At 37.4% G+C, this 22,255-nt stretch overlaps 1 protein-coding gene and 1 long non-coding RNA gene across 2 annotated transcripts; both read left to right on the forward strand.

Moving 5' to 3' along the window:
• The first annotated feature begins 85 nt into the window (after positions 1-85).
• On the forward strand, positions 86-5,367 carry plac8l1 (PLAC8 like 1). Its single transcript, XM_026183085.1, has 4 exons — positions 86-177; positions 551-954; positions 2,473-2,609; positions 3,018-5,367. The coding sequence occupies exons 1-4, from the start codon at positions 152-154 to the stop codon at positions 3,147-3,149; spliced, it is 699 nt and encodes a 232-aa protein (XP_026038870.1). The 5' UTR covers positions 86-151; the 3' UTR covers positions 3,150-5,367.
• A 5,884-nt stretch (positions 5,368-11,251) lies between these two features.
• On the forward strand, positions 11,252-13,827 carry LOC113030964 (uncharacterized). The gene is made up of 3 exons (XR_003273667.1): positions 11,252-11,399; positions 11,512-11,572; positions 13,054-13,827. It is a non-coding gene; the product is annotated as an uncharacterized LOC113030964 (long non-coding RNA).
• The last annotated feature ends 8,428 nt before the right edge of the window (positions 13,828-22,255 follow it).

A 22,255-nucleotide genomic window follows, 5' to 3' on the forward strand; every position in this document is an offset into this window, starting at 1 on the left:
CTGCTGGTTTATCTGCTCTGATGCACACCCTCTCACTGGGAAAGTGCCACTCCGCCCCCTCCTCCACCTCCTCATTCCTGCTGACTCCCTGCTCGCTGTCCTCTCTCGCCTCGTCGTCTTACCCCTGTCTGGATGCCAGTAGCTGCTAGTCATGGAGGATGCAACAGTCACACACGAGTAAGTGTTTGTTTTTGTTTTTTTGTCCCCACCACTACACATTGTTGTCAGCGCTGAACACAATAGAATTACAGCCAACAGCTCTTTTATCTTACCCAACTTAATAATGCTGCTGTGTTTATTCTCTTCTGCCTCTATGATAAATCATAATAAAAAAAGAAACAGAAGCTTTTGAATCTGTTGTTACTGCAGCTCCTGCATTTGCACTTCTTGGATTAAAATGCCAAGCTCAATGTGATGTTTGCTTTTAATGCAGAAAAACACGAGGCCAGGTTGCTGATTTGAAATTGTTTCTCTTGCACTTGAGTAACAGTTGACATTTAGATGATGGTGAACCCATCTAACAATATATTTATTCAAAATTTAATTTCAGTGCAGAACCGTTAGTAAACATACCTTTAACATCAGCATTACAAGACGAAGAAGGGGAAAAGGTGGGGGTGTTCACCGCACCTTCAACATCTGTATTACAAGAGGAAGAAGGGGAAAAGGTGGGGGTGTTCACTGCACCTTCAACATCTGTATTACAAGAGGAAGAAGGGGAAGAAGTGGGGGTGCTCACCACAGACTCAGCAATAGCATTTCAAGAGAAGGAAGTGGGGCGGGTCACCACAGGAAGTGAAGATAATTGGGGGTCAAACAAAGCCCCTGCTGCGTTGGAACCAGTAGTGACGCAGCCCGGCCTTGGCATCACCAAAACCACCATCACCACCATCACTCAGACTGGAGGGGACTGGAGCACTGGCCTGCTTGATGTCTGCAGAGACAAGACAACATGTAATGTAGACACACAGCCAGATACTGTATTCCTATGTAAGCCCAGGCCTCTCATCCACAAGACAGTAAGCAAATGTGACATTTCCTTTTAACCCTAAATAATTTAGATTACTTTATAAACACAATAATATTAAAAAAAAAAACATAAATATTGATTATTCTAAATAATAATGCCGAATGAAGGCCATAACAGGTTCAACTCATATTAGATTTTTGTCTAGCTTTTGGTAAAAAAAAAAAACCTGATACACAAAAACAGCAACTCAGCTCATAAAAATATGGAGCAATCTAAAAGTAATGGCCATGCTGTCCAAAGAGACCATTAAAAGGGAGACGCTATAAGGTCACAGAACTTGATGGTCACACCTCATATAAGAGCTCTTCTTTAACAGCAGCTCCTCCACCTTTTGAACTTTAACTTCTTGAACTGTAAGACCATCCTTGGGTTGCTATGGTAATATAAGCTAAAAATAAAGGCCTGATCGACATAATTCCCAGCCCTCTGCCCCACTGCAATAAACTTACACTTTCTGCATTAACTCATTTGAGGAGGCTCTCCAGAGGTATGCTGTTGCCCTTCTACATAGACCTCCCTTAATGACATGCTTTCAGTTGGACAGAGGGCTGGGAATTATGGTGACCAAGCCTTTATTTTCTGTTTTTATTCCCATAGCAACAGACGTTTAATGCAGTATAGGGTGGTACATTGCCCTGCATGAAAATATATATATATATTTTTAATATCGTGGCTGTAAATGGTCTGTAATACATAAAATATTTCACAGAGGTCACTTTGACACCCTCAGAGATCCTAAGGGGCTTTATTGTTTCACGTTGCATTATTCCAGCTCAGATCATCACTCAGCCTCTGCTGCTGATGGTGCAGTCTCGTTGGAACTAGGTGACCATTCACCAGCTATCCAGAACTCCATTCAGCTAAACCATCAGATGTACCATAGCATACAATTCATATATGAAAAAAAAAGGTTTGAAACTTAGTCTTAGTTTAGAGCCAAGTGCAAATAATTTCAAATAGCAGCAGTTTCAGATATCCATTTACTACCTTTTTCTTCTTCCAGCGGTGCTTTGCATTCTGCGTTATGTCAATATATTGAGATATAGTTAATACTATAATTATAATATTAATATTAATGAATATTACCCATTTATTTTATAGTTCAGTTGCATCATTTCAGTTTTAACAAACTTTTAATAACTCATCTCTTGCAAAAACAATTTAGTATTTAAGCATTTTTTATCACAAGATTATTTATTTTCAGCACAACTGCTTTAAGTAGCTTTTCTTTTAATTAAGATTGCGTAGATTTTTCTAAACTGAAAATGATTGGGAATATTTTGCTTTTCACTTAACTTGTTTCTACAAAATGAAGAGCCAATACATCATCATTGTCTCTTTCTAAATGTACTTTTGGATCTGACAGAGACATATACGAAGGATTTTGTCTGGCGTAAACAAACACTCATGTACCCACATGATGTGCTGCGTTGTGCTCGCAGGTATTCTCGGGGCTCTCGTGCCGTGCTGTTTAGACCTGAGTTTAGCTCACCAATACGGGGAGTGTCTGTGCATGCCTCTACTACCAGGATCCACTTTTGCCATTCGAGTTGGGATCAGAGAGCGCTACAAGATACGGGTGAGTGTGTGTCTATGTGTGTGCAGGTATACAGTATGCTGTACTGTTGTGAGAGCGTCCTTGAAGACAGAGGAAGGCAAATTTGTCAAAATGGACCCTGTTCATAACACCATAAAGTTTTCAATGAAACAGAAACTGCACCACCGCACTCAGTTTTTAGTGCTGTGACGTTTCAGCCATTTTTAAAACTCCAACTCTAGTAAATGGAAAATCGACCCTTGTGCTGCTTCTTTCTAAGTGGTTATCAGTAAAATATTCATGTTATTTGTGTAAATGAAGTTCTGTGTTTGCATTTTTCATCTTATCGTGTACCCATCCTGCTCCCACTACATTGTTGTTGTGTGTGTGTGCTTCTGTATGTGTTTGCATGTAGACATGCACTCATCTGTCCTGCATGCTTATCCACAGGGAAGTGTGTGTGAGGACTGGACTACAGTGTATTGCTGTTACCCTCTGGCTGTATGTCAGATGATAAGAGAAATGAAGTGGAGGATGAAGACTCAGACATATCATGTGTCTACTACACTCGAATGCTCCTAAAGAAACAGCAAATGAGATCTTTTTTTTTTCTTCTTTTTTTCAATTTATCATAAATGTGTGAAGAGCAGCAGAGATTACTGGTATGAACAATAGGATGAATCATTACTCTGAGGTTTGAACTTGCCCCTGAGGGCTTCTTGAATAATAAAAAACAAGCCTGTGATACAAATTCTTAAAAGTGATAGAAAAGGGAAAACTTAAAGTAATGGCATACACTGTGTTAAAGGTACATCTGTAAGACGTGAACCAACACAGATGAGTTTCTTGCCTTTGTTCAATTGCAGATATTTTTAAATGTAGTTAGTTCAAAGATCGTTAAAAGCCATTAAATCTGGATTAATGCATATAGAATAATGCAGAGCAGTTTTTTTATGAAGGTATTGATCCGATTAATTATATTTGAAAGATCAGCTTAACCAACTTTTTACTGCAGCATTAAATTCCGGCACTTATAATTCTTAAATCATCTATAATTTTGGTTTTAGAAACAGCCTGGGTTAACTTCTGTGACTGAGGTAACTGCGCGCCATTTTACATAATGAAAATTTAGAAAGACTCAAGTAAGTTTAGCTTTTTACAATGCCTGTTACCTACACCACTGAAGCCGCTATCACACAGACACTTTTAACACATCAATAACTAGAACACACACAGAAACAAGATGAGCTCCTTACAGTTAAAAAAAAGGATGTGTGATTGCATTAGGAATTTGTACTTAATATTGGGAAACTTTAATAATGGAGAACAACAAAACACATCAAAACAAACTAAAACACACATTCATTTAAAAAAAAAAACTAAATATATTCTTTCTGTTTTCGTAATCTCTTGTCAAAATATGCAGTTTTACTTTTTAATTTTTTTTATATATGTAAGGGAATTTTACTGTTTACTGGTGTTGGTGCTAAGTACCAGCCCTGCACAGGTTGGCACATAACAGGCTGATTTTTTTTTTTTTTTTTTGATAATGTAATGTTTCCTCATGCGGCCATTCTGTTAGTGCATAATCATGCCTGTCTAAACTGAAAGATGATTTTATCCAAGATTAATATAATGTTTGTAATCAATACATTCATTGACTATAGTAATATATTCTTACATGTAACCAGTCTAGACTTTTAAACATTGTTCCAGTGGTTGTTCTACTCACAACAAAGCTTAACACTGTCTGCTATGTTTTGTACCTTTTGCAATTTCTTGATGTTTTAAACCTTATTGCTGGGCAATAATGAGATGAAAGCACAGACTCCATATAAAAGATATGTTTGAACATGAAGTCACCCCCTGGTGAGTGCAGAAAAATTGTGAAGCTTCAAACTGAGTGGTTTTTTTTTTATGCTTTTACTGTCTGGGTGTTTTGAAACCAGATATGACTGATGGTTGATGTAAGTATGTAAAATGCAATTTTACTGCATTTTTTAAAGAAGAAAAGTCACAGTATAACTTAAAAAAAGATGAAAGGGTGTTATATATAGATCAATAGAATGACAAAAAGCAGACTTGCTGGTTATCAGTAGTGTCCACTGATCCAGTGGGAGTGAGTGGTACAACCAGGATGTAAAAGCTCACTAATCTGAACATAAGGAGTTGTGAAAGTATTCACCAAAGTCTCGCAGGAACACTGGACCATTGCTCGGACAAAGAAATAATTACTTTCAATAACAGAGGTGTGATGGAATTAAAGCATGATCATTTCCACATCAGATGAAACACAATGCAATAAAGCTGGGCAATGCTCTGCAGATGATAAAAACAGTATCATACAAGACAACCATCATGTTTTATCAAACCTGAACACCTAATCAAATGTAACACCCAGACCTCTGAGGGAGGGGAAACCTCAGGATCAGATGGGTCAAGGATTGTCATTCACTATGGGAACCTAACTGTTTGTCTGTTTGTTTGCATATTTAGTGGCATAGAGTTAGGTGGCTCTGACTAAGAACCTTAAGAATACTGCAAGCTTACTGACCAGCAACTTGCCATTTAAAAAGTAAAGCTCGCCTTGCTTTGTCCTCCTTTTTGAAATGTTTATTTGCATTTCAGAGCAAAACCCCCATCAGCAACCCATCAGGAGTTGCCCCCTGCTTCATTCATAGTTTTCACATGACATCAAAGCTACTGGGACACCACGACATTAATGTGACAAATTAATACTACTGGAATTTTCTGGCCCTACAGTGTAAGTGTCAAAATAAACAAAACATTAGATCTTGTTCTTTACCTCCCACATGGAGCCTTTATTTACCCATCCAGATCGAAAAAACATGTAGCTGTCTGTACTTTGAAAGCTTTCTTTGTCGCAGCAGTGTAAGGTGAGTGATTCTTTTCAAGATACACTTAGATGTCACTGAACTGGAGCTCTGAGAGAGACATCCCACTTTCAGGGATTTAAATAAAGCTGCCGGGCAAAATATGGATCACAAGCGCCAAAATTCCTAGTTTCTCTTGATATCTTAATATTTCCTCCATGGATAGATGGTACAAGTATTCTTGGCTTGATACAGGCAAAAAAAGCCCCCAAAAACACTTTTGTCCCGCAGTACTACCAACTGTCCACTATTGGCCAGCATGATGGAGTAATGTTTTGCCCTCCAGGGTAGCGAGCACTACATTGGCTTTAATTTTTTACCATATCCATTTTTCATATACAGTCTATGTAGGAGAGCAGTCTAATTCTCACTCAATACATTTATAGACATATATTTAATATATGAATATATTTAAAGTTCAATTCTTTGTAATATAATGCTTTGAAGTCATGTGTTTCAAGCTTCTTGTTTTTAAACACATTCCGAACCAATTTATTATTCTGTATTACTTCAACTGCTTGATTGCACCTCTAAATTTAAAGCCAAATTCAAATCACTGACACTGAGCCACATATATATTAAATACTGGCTGCAGTCGGGTTGTCATTTATAAAAATAGGATACAACAGGAGGCACGATGTCTTTCCAAAAGCAATGTCCCTCGTGTTTTGGATATTAGATGTAGCTCACTGATAACAGTTCATTATTTTTTAGCTTGAAGGTTGTTATAAATTAAGTAACTGTGAAATCTCGTATGTGATATGTGTGACTCACCCGGTTAATTGTGTCTAGAATGCCAAAGGTCACCAGACCCATTAATGTGATCAGTCCCCCTGAGATGTGAAGGAAAGATGAAGTGAGGAAACATAATGCTTCCCAGACCTTGAGGCACAAACTGTGCAATGAGCAGAGGACCCTATCTGCAAATCTCATTTTAATGTCCCATTTAAAACTAAATCCAAGTAAAGCCAGGGAAGAACAGAAAGCTGTAAGCCAATTAAGTCTGACCCAAGGAGTCATTTGGTTACTTAAGTAAACATAATTGCTTTGAAGAGTTTGAAAAATATATTTCCGTGTACAGGATGAAACAAGTGTGTGAGTCCAATTGATAAACACAGCCAACTGCCTCATTAACTGACATACTGACTACTGACTACTGACTGAATAATACCACTGAGTAGTCCTGCTTACAGTCAGTTTTTGAAGTATATCATGAATATCTTGGTCCTCATGTGTAACGCAATGTAAAGCGAAACCAAAGACACGAACTCAAACAGACATTTCAAAAAACACATTTCACTTTAGAGAACAAGTCTAGACAAAATGTCTCTTTTGTGATCATTTGTGTTTGGACTATCCTATTTGACAGTTTAAAATAATATCCTGCTTCTAAACTGCTTTATGCAGCGTCCTGGAGTGAAATTTAAAAGAAAAAGAGTTTTCAGAAGTCATAATTCTTTGAAACTTGCTTCTGCAGTATGAACATATACCAAGAATTACATCACAGTATTAATAAATGTCGTTTGTTGAAATATTCCTTTATGATTCTAGTATTTCATTGGGTTGCATTTTAAAAGTTCTTTTAGCTCAGCCAGGTTTCAAACTGAGTAAAATCACCTGGAAGTATCTAAAGTTATTGAAAACTGGTCAAATTATTTAAAAGAACGGATTCAAATGCTTTGTTTCTTAACCTCCCTGAGCTTGGTTTTGCTTAAGGTTTCTTCCTGTTATAAAGGAGTTTTTCTGTCCCACTGTTGCAAAGTGCTTGCTCATAGGGGGTTTTCTCTGTATTATTGTACCGTCTTTACCTTGCAATATAAAACACCTTGAGGTGACTGTTGTTGTGATTTGGCGCTATAAAAATGAAACTGAACTGAACTGAATTAAATTGCTCAAAATAAATAATGCCATTCATACACATACACAATGTTCTTTTAATTCTCAACATCAACTTCAGGTTCTGTCCAGTCACAAAGAGGAAAAGTGCAATGTTGTTGCTTTTGTGGTTTTCTTGTATCCTTTTCCTTATAGTTGGGCTCCGTCTGGGGATGTTGTGTTTTCTGTTCCGTAGTTGTGAAATGTTGATATTTTTCGCACCTCTGGGCCGCTAATGGAATGTGATTTCCATATTGTTGTTATTCTTTTATCCATGTATTCCTCGATTCCTCCTCTGGCATTCAATCATATTATTAATCTAGTCTGATTGCAGTGGCTCCCTGAACCTGAAATGCCAACCAGAAAGAAGGGATATGAAAATTTATTTATCCACCACACAGATGGGTCCTCAAAGGGCAAATTTGTTAAGGCTTTCCGATGTGGTCTCCCACCTGGCAGCAGCCTCGAAGGAAATAGGAGAATAGAGAAACTGATTTGCTTTCTAAAGGGAGCGATGTGAATATTAAAATGTAATCATATATTACACAAAGTCCAATTCCCATTTCAATAAGTTAATTTGCTGAATGTAAATACATTTTCTTATATCACTGCTATTCTTAAGCAGCCACGTCTTTCTTTTTGGATTGTATTTTGTGCATTTTTAATGTTTTCCCAATCCTTCTCCTTAACCAACACTTAATTAATCACTATTAGACTAAGAGTGGAATAGTGCCTGTTACATAGAAGATTTGCACATTCATTTTAAAGCAGGAACAAATAGATTAAACACAATGATGTGCAAGCATTTTCTGCCAATAATTGCTGCATATAAAACAAAACAAAACATTGCTTTGCATTTTGCTGGGGTTACCTGCCAGTGTGCATCCTACTGTGGACACTGTGATTTCACATTCTACACAGACGACCATAAAAACAGCTTGAACCTTGCTTCTGTGTACCCAAGCACATCAAAGAAACAAAAGAAAACAGATGAACGCTGGCAACAAAGCTTACAAAGTCCCATTTGAAAATAATAAAATAAATAAAACCATTTCAGCCTAAAATATATCATTCTGCTGCAGACGCAGACTCTGGTGCCATCCCTGTTTCTAAACAATACCAAGTCTGTACTATAATTGATAACACCCACATTGTTAGTAGCTCTGTTGTTTTTTTGTTTTGTTTTTTATTACAACTGCACCATAAAATCGTTGCCACCTTAGTACAGTCTTACTTGCTTTATGTCTGGATTACATTCAGAGATTGATAAATCCTCCCACGGATTCGCTGCTCAGTACCTATTGGTGAACTGGAACTGCCTCGAGCCAACTTGCAATGAAGCACTACTGTAATTTCCTTACATACTTGTGTAGTAGCAGTGCTGCTAATATTTCTTCTGTTGTGCCAGATTTACTCAGCTGAGCTAGTGCATTTTCTTAGAGTCCTTTAAATGTAATAAACTTTTGATAAACTTTATTATTTTGTCAGCCCCATTTGTATCAGTGAAAGGATAAATGGGGCTCACTATACTTTCATTTGAAATAACCATAAAGGACAATCAGCACCTGAGTAAAACAATTGCAAGAGAAATTGAACAAAATGACCTTCACAAAATGAAAGGTTTACTGCCGGACTGTATGATCTGACTGCATTCTTTTCAGTTAGGTGCACATAATAAAATGGCAACTCACCGTATAATGAATTACTTAGTGTTGTTTTATGGAGCAGGCCACAAAATGTCAAGTGGTATCAATTAAACGTTACAGGCTTACAGTTAAACCTCAAATACATCTTTAACCCATGACTAGATCAACGAGCACAGCCTTGCCTTACGTCATCTCTACCAGATACACCTCCAGGTCTGAGCCATTAGGGGACAGTGTTGCCCCAGATCACGGTGCATCTGTCTGCTTGTGATTCCTGCAGCTTCTCAGTGGGGTGAAATCAGTCTTTAGTGCTGATTTGGGGTCACAGTTGGGATTTCCAGAGCAGTAGTAGAGGTCAAGATTTGGAACAGTGGAGCTCTATCTAAGTCAGCAGTCAGACAGGAACCATAAAATATATCTCTGCTGATGCTCTTTCCTGCTGTTTCAGCATGAAGACGACTATCCCTACAGATGCATCAGGTGCAGAGCACAGGCTGTTATTGACAACAGCCCCTCAGGGAGTTGTGTTTGTGTGCGTGTGTGGGTGGATGTGGAAATGTCTGTGTGATATATGCAGGTGTATCATTAATGTGCTCTTAATGAACTGTTACAGAAACGCCACCATTATACTGACACATAAAATACAAAATGTGCTCCCAAAAACAAGAAGCTAAGGGTGGCGTGTTTGGGCTTTCATAAACCACATATCTGACATACATTACCATACACTTCACCTCCCCTTTTGCTTCTTCTTTTCTCAAATGATCAAGCTTTTCTCTTCCATCTCGCACATTTTTACGTTACCATTTTCACACCAGCTAAATCCAGTGCCCCTTTCTGTCAGTAAGCTCAGTCTTCTTCCCTTCATCCTATAATTTCTCCCTTATTGTTAATGTTTTTTCTGTTTCTTACTCCTACTGGTGTGTATCCGGGAAAAAAAGAGAAAGAAAGAGGTGTGGTGAGACCTGCTTAGCAGGAGCAGCCATCCCCCTGGTGATGCTTCTATCCAGGACAACAAATACTACCTGGGGTTTACATAACACACACATACACGCACTTCCTCATACCCTGTCTTTATATCACTTTCTCTGTGATACCCTTTTGCTCATCTTTGTCCTTCATCTGTCTCCCTGTGTTTTTCATTCTTTCTCTCGCACGTTACCATTGTGGAAACGGGAGGCACGGGGAGGTGGAGGGCATTCAGCTGCTGTTCAGCCTAAAGCTAAAAGCTTTGGCATGTTTTGGGTTGTATATTTTTTATGTATTGACTCAGAATTTAGGTTTAAAAATGCCAATGAAAATTTTTTATTTTCAATTGTATCAAATGTGTTTCATTTGACTTAATAAAACAGCAACAAAACATTACAATACTGAAGATTTTCTTGCTTTTTCAATATTTGTCCCTCAGCAGGAAATTGTGACAAAAAGCCAAAAGTTTCTGGACAAAGATAATCTGTCTGTGAAGGTTCTCAGTCATCCGGGTCATCTTTGTCTAAAGAGCTTGGAAAGAAAAGCGTCTGGACTTCTTGCTTGAAGATGTTTCGCTTCTCATCCAAGAAGTTTCTTCAGTTCTAAGGTCACATGGTGGAGAGTCCCAAATTTAACCCCCTTGGGAGTAACCCCCCAAAAAGGGACAAAAGGACCCCCTGATGATCCTCTACCTAATAACATGAGCCAAGGTGTGAAAGCGGGTGTGGGTCACAATCAGCCAGGGTTTCGGGTGTGTTCATTGTGAAACCTGGCCCCACCCTATCATGTGATTTCCTGAGGTCAGATGGCCCAGGATGTGAGTGGGCGTTAAGGCGTCTGGGAAGGGATCTCAAAACTGGATTATAGATGGCAGACAGTTGGTGTTGTAAACCCCCGCCTCTGTTCAAAGATGGTCGCTCACAGTGGACCTTGCTCAAATGGCTTCTTTCACTCCTCTTTCAAACCATCTGTCCTCTCTGTCCAAAATGTGGACATTGGCATCCTCGAAGGAGTGACCTTTGTCCTTTAGATGCAGATAGACCGCCGAGTCTTGTCCCTTGGAGGTGGCTCTTCTATGTTGTGCCATGCGCTTGTGAAGTGGATGTTTGATCTCTCCAACTTAACAATGTGGTGTATGCTGTACAGTGTAGCGAGGAATGCCCAGACCTTTGCATTAGAGAGACCAAACAGCCACTCCAACACAGCTGATTCAAATGGTTAAATTACCTCCTCACCAAGTTCTCCAGAGGCCTGGTAATGAACTAATCATGTGATTCAGGTGTGTTGACCCCAGGTGATATCTAAGACCTACAGGACCCTTGAGGCCTGGAGGTTTTAGATATCACCCACCCCTGATCTAACAGGTAAACTGGATTATGCAACAAAGCAGTGATGCCACGCACAGCAGCAAATTTACAACAGAATGGCTGAAAAAGAAAACAATCAAGGTTTTGCAATGACCCAGGAAATGCCATGGTTCTTGGTCAGTGTTTTGTGTTTTTTGGACTTTTTCAACATTATAAGGTCATTGTTTTGTTTTTTTGTTTTTTTTATCGCAAGGAGTGATTTATGTTTCCTAGCCTCTGCTGGTATATGTCTTGATGCATGCTCAACCATCCAGGTAAGGAAATCACCAAAAAGCTGATTCTTTACGTAACGTTTTCAGTGGGAGAAATGTTATGTTACTCATCCAAGCGACTCCTTCAGTCTGACTGAAGAATCAACTTTTTTGGGACTCTGTTGGTATAATTTAGTCTCCTTGTGCTTATGAGTTTTCTGTTATATTATGTATCTCTAGGGTAATGTAAATTAATTTAGGTAGAAAAGACTACAGTACTCCCTCACTGTAAAAAATGTCTGTAAAAATTACAGTAAATAACTGTGAAATGGAAATGGTAAATGACCATTAAATCAAAACTAGTAAATTACTGTAATATGTATGTTAAATTTCTGTTAATAGACAAATGGTAAATTGATTTTATTTTTACACTGCTAATATATTGAAAAAACAAATTTTGAGTGATACGGCACATTGTCTTTCAAAACAACAGGAGAAATCTGTAACATTATTTATAATTAATCACCCTACAATTTACATAATTCTGTATGAATGACAATGTTTCCTGCTTTTTTTCATTTGAATTTACAACTGTATATTAGCCCTTTAAGACCTACTATAGAACCAAGTCTGCCAGAGCTATTATATTTTTACATGCTGTAGTGCCATTTTTGGGAGCATATCAAGTTGCTATACATCAATGCAACCATTATAGCCCAAATTTTAATAATATGTATGCATTAAGTGCATAGTAATTACATAAATTGCAAAAAAGTGCAATAAACTACAAAAATAAATCGTTTTTGTTTTTTTTAACATATATTTCTAGTTAGAGAAATTTAAGGGGCTTATCCCTCAAAACTGTAAATACAAAAAAGTTGCACAAAATAGTTTCCCACCACAGGAAATTTATTTTGAGTGTCTTCATAGTTTTATTTTTGAAATACACCAATTTTTATATACTGCAGGAAAAACGAAGATAAATATTATAGTGCAAATTTGCAAAAAAACAGCATATGCATCGAAACAAACTATTTCCAGCAGTGCAATTTGAGTTCTAAGCATCCCAGAAACGACAAAGAAAGTCATAAAGTCAAACATAACTTTTAAAAACACCAGTATAGGCTTATGAGGCCCTGATGGTAAAAAAAAAACTACATTTCCGTGAAAATGACGTCACAGTTTTTGCAAAGCTATATGTGGAAGGAAACCAGGACCTAGGACAAGCTGATGGCATAAGATGTAAGTAAAACTCCTCCGGTTTCATATGCAAAAAAATTTATTGCGCTAGCTTACACGGTTGCAGTTCTACAGGGATTTACGGAAAACGGAGTGTGCCTGCTCCGACCGGTTTTAAAGGGTTAATCACTCAAAACATATCGTACTTTAACTTTAACAAAATGTCAAAACAGTGTTAGAATTATTGAGAAAATTATGATGAAAATAAATGTGAATATTAACAAGCTCAGATTGTCTGATAAAACACTATAGCTTAATAGTAAATACAATCAGTTACTAAAATTAGTATTTGTATTTGCTTTCAGGCTAAAAGAAAAGAAAGCTAATCTACACTGTGCATCTGAATAACAAATGCAAGTCCTCAAACACGTTTGATCCAAAACCTGTTCCAGTTCCTACGACACCATCAGAGACTTGAAAGCTCTCTACTGTCAAGTCTGGTTAAAAAGAAACTTTGTGAAACCACTGGAAGTATCAATTGTTTCAAATTTGATTTGACTGTTTATTATGTACATTTTTGTTTTTGGTTGTATTAAGTTTAATATTAAATCAATGTTTCTATTGTTTTTTTTATTATTGTTTCTAGCAAATTATAACAAAAAGTCAATGAATGTAAATTTTATGCCAATCAGCCGTATTATGTTTCAGTGCAGCTGCCAGTAATTGAATACAAATAAGAACTTTTGAATGAAAAAAATCATGTATCATATTATACAGCTCTTCTTTGCTTTTTCAATAGGAGACGATAATCAAGCTTATTAAAAAATTTATTTTGACAAGTTTTAACAGGTTTTTTTATTGTGCAAAAAACAACAGTTCACTGTGAATGTTACATTTATTAGCAAAGTATACCATTATGTATTCTGCATTATTACTATATTTTCCAGAGTAAAATTCTGGCAACCACAGCTGCCAGTAATTTACAGTAATACTGAACTTTTTTTTTTTAATATAATAGCATATTATTTTTATATAGTTTCACTGTATTTAACGATGCAAGTCCATAATCAGGTTAATGGAGTATGTGTTGTTTTCATTAATTCATTAATTTTGTGTTTTGAGTCTGGGTCTATGTTTCTGTGTTTATTATGTTTCCTGTTTTATTTTGATAGTCCTTGTATTATGTCTTTTTTGTTCACGTTTGCTTCCCCTGTCTCGTTATATTGATTTGTTCCAACTGTATTCCCCTGCTGTCTCCACTCACTCACCAATCACTTGTCTGTGTATTTATTGTTTCAGTTTCATCAGCTCATTTGTTCAGTGTTTCCTAGCTCCTTGAGTCTCCTAATGTTTGCTTAATTCAATTCCGGTGATTTGACATTGTTAGTTTCCTTTGTATGTCATGATCTGTTTGTGTACCTGGACATTCAGCCAAATAAACATCTCACCTTTTGCTAAGATCCTGTCTCCATGCATCTGTATTTGAGTCCTCTTTTGCTAAACCCAAGGAAAAGTCCAGATTTCATGCAAATACTGTGGTAGGAGAGCATTGCAAAATCGAGTTCCTTGCAAGGCATAATGAACTGAAGAAATATTGAAGAAAGAAGGAAAAAGAAAAAAGAAAGGAGCCAAAATTCCTCCATAATGATATGAGAGACTGATAAAGTCAGAAAAGGATTACTTCAAATTATTGCTTCTACTTTTATTAGGTCCTGATATATAAAACCTTAGAACTCAAAGAGGATATATTTTCTTCTATGACTGAATATGTACTGCTGATGCATTTATCAATTTATCATTTGCTTGGCAAGAAAAGGGAGGATCCTTTTTTTTTTTCTTTTCATGAAATAAGCTATGCATCATTCGAGGTCATTAAACAGTGATGGTTGCCAGAACTTCATCCAGCATTAATTAAAATAAACAAATATGGCCATGTTTACAGTTTTACCATGGATCATACTGAATTACATGGCTGAATTTGTTTTAAAAAAAAAAAGGCTTCGAAAGCATTAAAACATGTGATAATGAATCTAGCAACAACAAAATACGTTGTGTACTGTGGTGAATGTATTGGTCATATGGCACGTCACCTAGAAGCTAGAAGAAATGTGGACATAAATCATTTTTATATAACTAAGCTAGGGCAGAAAAATCTAACTTCAAAGTTAAATTTCAATTAGATGTACAGTATGTGTCAACTTCAAACACGGTCTGATGTGACCACATCTTGTGTGTGAGCTGAAGCAACATGAGGCAAGGGATTGAACTCAAAGGAGTTCAAAAAGATTGTGAGGTTTCTTGCAGGGGAAAAAAGTTTTCTAACTATGGAATAAGTTCCTCTTTCCAAAAAACAAACAGACAAGAAAAAAGGAAATAAAACATGATATTAAACAGGATCATGGCAAAAAAATAGTCAAAAATAGTATAAAAAGCTATCACCGGAATCGTACACCAATCAAAACTGGAACTGTCACGTTTAAAGATTTGAATGTACAAAAATAGCAGAGTGGCAAATGGCAGGAATATCTATGGCCTCCTAGCACATCTGTGGGAACTGAATGCCTGTGTTTTTAGTCAGAAAGGCATCTCTGATGAATGTCAAGAATGTCATCTATTCTCATTTGAGCACCCTGGAGAAGGAGCTCTTGCATGAATCTATCTATTGTGTCAGGGTGGTGATTTACATACGGCACTTATGTCTCTTTCTCTCTCTCTCTTTTCGTCAAAGTGTTTCCAGTGTTTTCATATCCACTGTGGAGCTACAATATATAAACTGAAGTGCTCACAATGCACTGCTCCCTCCACAGTTCCTTTGGTAAAAGCATTTTTTTTTTTTATGTGAACATCGATTATAAAGTGCTTTCTTTTACTGCTACTGGTCACCTTCTGAATTCCTCCCTGCTGATTTAGACGGTCCATACTGTGTTGGGAGCACTATTTCCCCCCCCCCCCTTTTTTTTAACAGCTAACAGAAAACCGTAGGGGATAACCCTTCCATTTGAAAGTGTCATGATGGCTCCTTTCTTGTGCCAACTTCAAAGTAAATGTTTAGGTCATTCCTTCAGTTTGCCAGAAGGACATTTTGCCATTTCACTTGACAGCTACAAGTTACAGACTTTCAACAGAGGCCCTTGCATGCAGGTGTTACTTCACCCTTGGTTGACCTGTAACCTGTGAATTAAACTTGCTTCCAGCCTTTATGCTAAGCTGAGGTAATTCGGGGCACCAGTATAAATACGCTATGCACAGATGTTAGATTCATGTAAAAATCAGAGTTAAGAAAATATACTTTTTTTTTCAACTAGTCTTTTAAACAAACCAAGATTTTGTGTATTATAGTAAGATATGTAGTTAATTACTTTTTAATTCCATCGTAGCAGTGCATCAACATAATTCACCAGCCTCTTCACATGTCAGTAATATTACACAGAAATAATTTCTTCTTATAAAATAAAAATGGCAAATAGGAATTTTAAGGAAAGTGATTTAGCAAGTTTAGCAAATATTTTTGGTGCTTAAAAATATAATTTTTAATATAGTGGGAGAGATTATAAGTAATGAAGAATTAATTGGGAAATTTGAAATTTATGGGACAACTTCTACCTTATTATTAACATATGTTTTGTGTTAGTCTTAAAAAGGAAAAAAAAACTATTGCATTAATACTGCACTATATAGTGATATATAGCATCATTTCCTAACATTACTGTATAAGTATTCTGAAGTATAGCTATTTATATGGAACAGTACTTCTTATTGATACATAAGTGTATGTACAGTGAGATGAGGAGGAAAAATGCCTTTAAAAAACAATTTTATTTTTTTTTTGTGTGTCCCGTTTGGATCTTTAGCCATCAGAATTGTTGTCTTAAGGCCAAGAAAGATGCCAAGCGGATTTATTTTACCAAGTGGATCATCATGGCCTTGCCATATTGGTCCATTTGATTGACCTTTATTATAATTATGAATTTATTTTATTTTCAGTTGCTACAAACGGGACAGGACAGGGAGAAAGAATGAAAGAAAGAGAGGGAGAGAAAGAAAACCAAAGGGGAGAAGAGACGGTGAGAAGGGGGGGAAGAAAGAAAACAAAACAAAAAAAAACAAAAAAAACCATCTGGGTCACCTGTATGGAGAAAAAAAACAGAAGAGAAAGCAAACAACAAAGAGCAACATAGTAAAAAAAAACAAAAAACGGCACCATCACAATAAACTAGCTAGCAGTAGATATCAGTAGATACTAAATAATAAACGATATTGTGCAGCACGCAAGATAGACAGCGCACAATGTGCTTTGAGGCAGCAGCCAAGAAAGCTGTAGTCCGCGTCTGTGAATACCCGTGTGTACACCTGTGTGCATAACTGTGTGGATCAGCATGCTTGCATTCCAAAGGTTTCTCCTTGTAACGATCTGCTAGGGAGTGTGGGGAGCCACAGCCCCGTCCTCCAGGGTATGAAGCAGGTATGGAGGAGATCAAAACTCCAGACATCCAGAGGCCCCCAGAACACAAGAGACCAAGGAAGACCAACCAAAAAACAAATTTTAAAAGAAAAGAGGAAGAGAAAAAATCTGGATACCCATGAGGTATTTCAGAGAAAGGAAAAGAAATGAATGAATACTGCATCTGTAACCAAGAACAGCTTAAAATGACACCCACCGGTAGCACTTTAACAATAATTTTATGTATTAATTTTTTATGTAGTACACTAAGTGCAAAAATTCCTTTTGACCAGATAGCTGTCACAGTTTGTTTTTACAGATGTATGAAGTAAGCTTTTTTTATTCCCTTATACTTGCCTGCTGTACACTAAATGCTGGTAAATGTGACACAGGAGGGTAGAAAGCAAGCAGCTTCAACAGACTGATGCATCAAATAAACTCTTGGACCTGTGTCCATAGTAACTATTGTCAGTGTACAATGGTAGAAGACCACTTGTTGGAAAAGGTCAAGTGTGCTGCATTCAATTTGATAAACGAAGGTGTTTCAATAGCAATGCCATTGTGTACGTATGCTACGTCCTACGCTATGTAAGGGGGCATCTTACTTACTAGCATGGTGCTTATGGGATTCGGTGTGTTAAACTTCTACGCTGTGTGTTCTATTTGAAAAGCCCATGAATCCCTGAAATTCTTGTGAGTTTTTCTATCATTGATTTCTCTGATAAAACACTAATGATTCATAATGTGAATATGTGTGGGTTTCATGCTTAACTCTGTTTCACTCTGGGCTACGCTATGTATTTATATACCCTCGGCCTGGGTAATATTTAATCCATTAACTACCTCATGATGTAGTCTTTTGAAGTTTCCTGATGTTTTTCTCTTGTCTATAATTCACTTGCATGAAACACATAGATGAGTCTCCACTCTGCCGTTTTGTCTTTTGTCTTGCCATACAAATGGACCTTATACTATGTGATCTATAAATGCTCACTCGATAATATATGTAGCTGTGCCTAATAGCTGACATAACAGGCTTGTGGCTTGTGTTGCATAATGTTTTTATCTCTATTACACACACACTTCCACAGTCCTGCCATTGATGTGGGTGTTCTTTCATCTACTGGCACCTCAGAAGTGTGTGTGTGTGTGTCTGTGTGTCTGTGTGTGATTACTACATGTCAAAAGGCTGCAGTGCAGAAAATGTGTAGGTGTGTGCTGTGAAGCCAGTTGCAGTGGTCCAGAGAGGAAAAAAGAGTGAGTGTGAATGAAGTCTTGGGGATTCTTCTCTATCCTGCAACCTTTATGCACTTCTTTCCTGCATCTTCCCCCCCTTATTCCTCCTATGCTTGTGATCACAGGGGATCTTGACCCATTTCTCATCGTAACTTCCCCAGCTGCAGATCATTAATGATTTAACTATAAACCCTCTGATTCATATTTGCAACTTTTGACATAATAATTATCAGGAAGAGAAGGAATTTATATACAGCCAACAACACATGTTGTGTTTTAGCTAATACGCACATAAGCACTGGGTTTATCATTTCTATTGTTATGGATCAGGGCTTACACTAGCAATTTAACACTGAGAGCATCTGGTGTTGCGTTCTAACTGTAATGTTTCACCGTGTGTTTTGTGAAGTGGCTCTCGATTTTATTTTTACCAAAGTCCTGTTAAGCAGCGCAAAGCAAATCAGGAAGGGAGGAAGTCAGACAGAGAGAGAATCCAGTCTTTGCAATAAAAGACCCTGTGCAGAGTGAATGAATCAGTTTCTCAAACCCCCCTGGTGTAATTTGAAGCCATGCAATAGCAGAACAAAGTGCAGTTGGACATGAAATGTCAAAGACTCACACCCAGTATATTCCCAGAGTTAGAGTTTTGGTCTACCATTGGTGGTAATTTGCCTGGGTTGGCATAAGAAACAATGAGTAGCAACCAGACTGGATAAGAAGCCTACTCACACTTTTATAATTCTCTCATTAAAGTATCAGAAGACACAAGATATTTTTTTTTAATTTAAACTGAGCCCGACTAATTATTTTACTTTGTTTTTATTATGGTTTCTATCAGAAATCAGTCGGAGGGTTGAATATGTGAACCAGAAAAATTCCATACCAGATCATAAGGTCCTGGATGGAAGCTGATGATACACTGCGGTGACCTATTCTAATGAAGAAAAGTAGCTGTGGTAGTTTCTGTTTATGGCTCACTTAAGTTGAAGCCAATTTTCTATTAGTCACTTAAAGAACAGTAAAATTAATGAGGTGAAGTCAAACTTGACAAAGGCTGTGTTTATATGCACACGATAATAGGATTATTAGAGCAAGGTACAACTCCAATTACGTTGTTTATCCGGACTGACTGATTAATATTCCCTTTTCCATGCTACAGCCTGCACTTAATGTTTGAATGTGGTTTCTTCCTGCAACACTAAAATGTCAGTGTCATTCCTTTATTCAACCCAACAACCTAATGTTTCACTCACTGTGCCACACTCTCCCCTCGTCACAACATCCATGAACAATGGTGTATTTAACTGTAGTTTATGTACTGTGGAATATAAACAGAGATGTCTTTCAGAAAAGACTTCCCCATAGCAACTCTTACAGAATGTTGGTTTGTAGCCCTGAGAGTATTAATAAAAGATGAAACATAGTAAAGGACAGAGTGAATGCTGCAGGCCCTGATAGTATCATCCCCAAAGTTCTGAGGACCTGTGCTTGCCAGCTGTCTGTGATCCTGAGTCACAATTACAGCCTGAAGTAATCTGAAGCAGAGAAGGCACTGGCACTGTGGAAATATCCGTTTTAGTTTCCATAGCGAAGAAGCTGACAACATTAGAGCTTAATCAGTATCGACCGGTTGCTCTCATATTGGATGTGATGAAGGTACTGAAGTGACGGCATGTAGAAACATCTCTAAACACCTTCTATATTGCACATAGACCAAATCGGGGAGTGGATGATGCAATCTTCATTGTACAGAGAGTGTAGCCACAGCTAGATGCTAATGGCTACAGAGTGCCCTTCTTAGAGGGCATTTAATACTTTCGAGATGTTGCTATGGGAAATGTCAGTGAACACAACCATCTTGTGGATTACTGACTATCTGATAGAGAGGCTGCAAGATATGAGACTGGGCGGTGCTCTGTCACGTGAGACTGCAGCTAATGCCACCTGCAGGAATACTCTGATAATCCTGCAATGGATGTATGTTGGAGTGATGGGCAAGTGAGGAGCACTAGTGGTCTGCTGGGGGAGCAGCATTGGAGCTGGTGACACCAACAGACTGAATAAACTGATCAGAAACACTGGCTCTGGGATTGGCTACCCTTGGCTACACACTTTTAAACCTGTGGTGAAGACTTCAAGCACCCTGAGGCAGCTGTTCAATTTAACACAGAAAATTCTGTTTTGCTTTGCTAATTTAGAACTATCTTATATTATTATTATTATTATTATTATTATTATTATTATTATTATTATTATTATTAATAATAATAATAATAATAATAATAATCCTATTATTATTATTATTATTATTAATAATAATAATCCTATTATTATTATTATTATTATTATTAATAATTATTATTATTATAGCAGCAAATAAAATGCCTATGCGCGTTTATCTATACACAAAGTACATAGATAATTGACAAATGCGCTAGATTTCAGTAACACTGGAAGTTTAAAAAGACATCAAAACAACATCTAGCTCTCTGGAGCTCATTAAGACACACACTCAGACTTCCTAATATCAGAAGTTCTTTTGTGACAGGTGTGTGTGCAAACAGCATACATACTTTTGGGTGTGTGTGTGTATTTGCGTATCAGATTGCAGTACCTAATTGATTTTCTTCTTCTTTCCTTTCAAAGATGTTCTTTTTCCAAACACCAGAGGTAGAGACTGTTTTACTGCACAAGCATTAATCTGCACCACTTTGAAATGTCCTTCAGTAACATTAAACCTCTGTCTAATATTTGAACAGGGGAGAAGTCTGACGTGTCGATAGAATCACAATGTACAAAACTTTGTCAAAGAAAGGATCTCTCAAACACAAACCGAATACAGAATATGTGAATGAATTACACCTGCCTAGCGGCTCAAGTAAAAACATGCTGATCTGTGTAGGGTTACGTTTTTCTCCTCACCACCTACATATACCCCTAAGCTGATTAATCCTTGGAAAGATAAGGTATGTGTCTCGGTTTGAGTGAGCTACAGCAAGGAAGAGAGGGAAAGAGCTGAATGATGAAAGCATGGTTTTCATCATTCAGCATTATAGCAGGATAGTAGCATGTACCGGTGAATGGATTACCTTATCACAGACCTTGGGATGAGTATGTGTTTGCTTGTCGCAGTTGTCACTTGAGATATGACCTTAAAACTTCCTTTCCAGGTTGTTGGGTTTGTATAAGCTTCTCTTATTTACCTGTCCACATCTTCCACTTGTAACCCTCCCTCAACCAAAATACCTTTAAATATATTGAAAATATATACGGTGTTCTGTGATAGTCTTATTTAACAAAATCAGAGTGATTTTATTAAATAAGACTTATGGGGATTTGGGTGTTCCCATAGACACAAGAGGGTAGTTCCAAGTGGAAGCTGTTCACGGTGAGGCCTGTCTTTTTATCCAGAGACTCTGGTTGGACATTATGCTTTAAAGTACTACACCAACATCACTGAAAGAAATTCTGCCATGGTTTGGAGGTCTAGGACCCAGAGTTTTGAATTTTGGGGATGTTTAGGGTTTTTCTAGTTTTATATTTTTGATTATCTTTTTTTGTTTTCTTTCTCTTTTATGGGTCTTTTTGGCTCTGGTTTTGTACTTGGAGCTTCATACCTGTTTTTCCAAATCTAGCCTGTCTGTGATTGTATCCTCAGTTGTGTCCCTGTGTCTGTCTGGTCTCACTGTGCTGTCTCTCCATGGTCCCTTTTTCATTCTGTCAATTTAGTAATATCTGGTCCTGGTCCCAGTGCTGGTTACTTCCTGTCTTATTTTGATAGTCTTTGATAGTCTTTTTAGTCCAGTTCTTTGATAATCTGGCATACCTCAGCCTTTTTGTCTCCATTTCCCTTCTGTGAGAATGACTTCTTGACAGCCACCCTTCCACTG

Source organism: Astatotilapia calliptera, chromosome 10, assembly GCF_900246225.1.
Source record: "Astatotilapia calliptera chromosome 10, fAstCal1.2, whole genome shotgun sequence".
Classification (NCBI taxonomy): Eukaryota; Metazoa; Chordata; class Actinopteri; order Cichliformes; family Cichlidae; genus Astatotilapia; species Astatotilapia calliptera.

Coding starts and splice junctions, on each gene's coding strand:
- plac8l1 (XM_026183085.1), top strand. CDS start 152: ATGGAGGATGCAACAGTCACACACGA. Junction 178..550: donor GATGCAACAGTCACACACGA/GTAAGTGTTTGT, acceptor ATTTAATTTCAG/TGCAGAACCGTTAGTAAACA. Junction 2,610..3,017: donor GAGAGCGCTACAAGATACGG/GTGAGTGTGTGT, acceptor GCTTATCCACAG/GGAAGTGTGTGTGAGGACTG.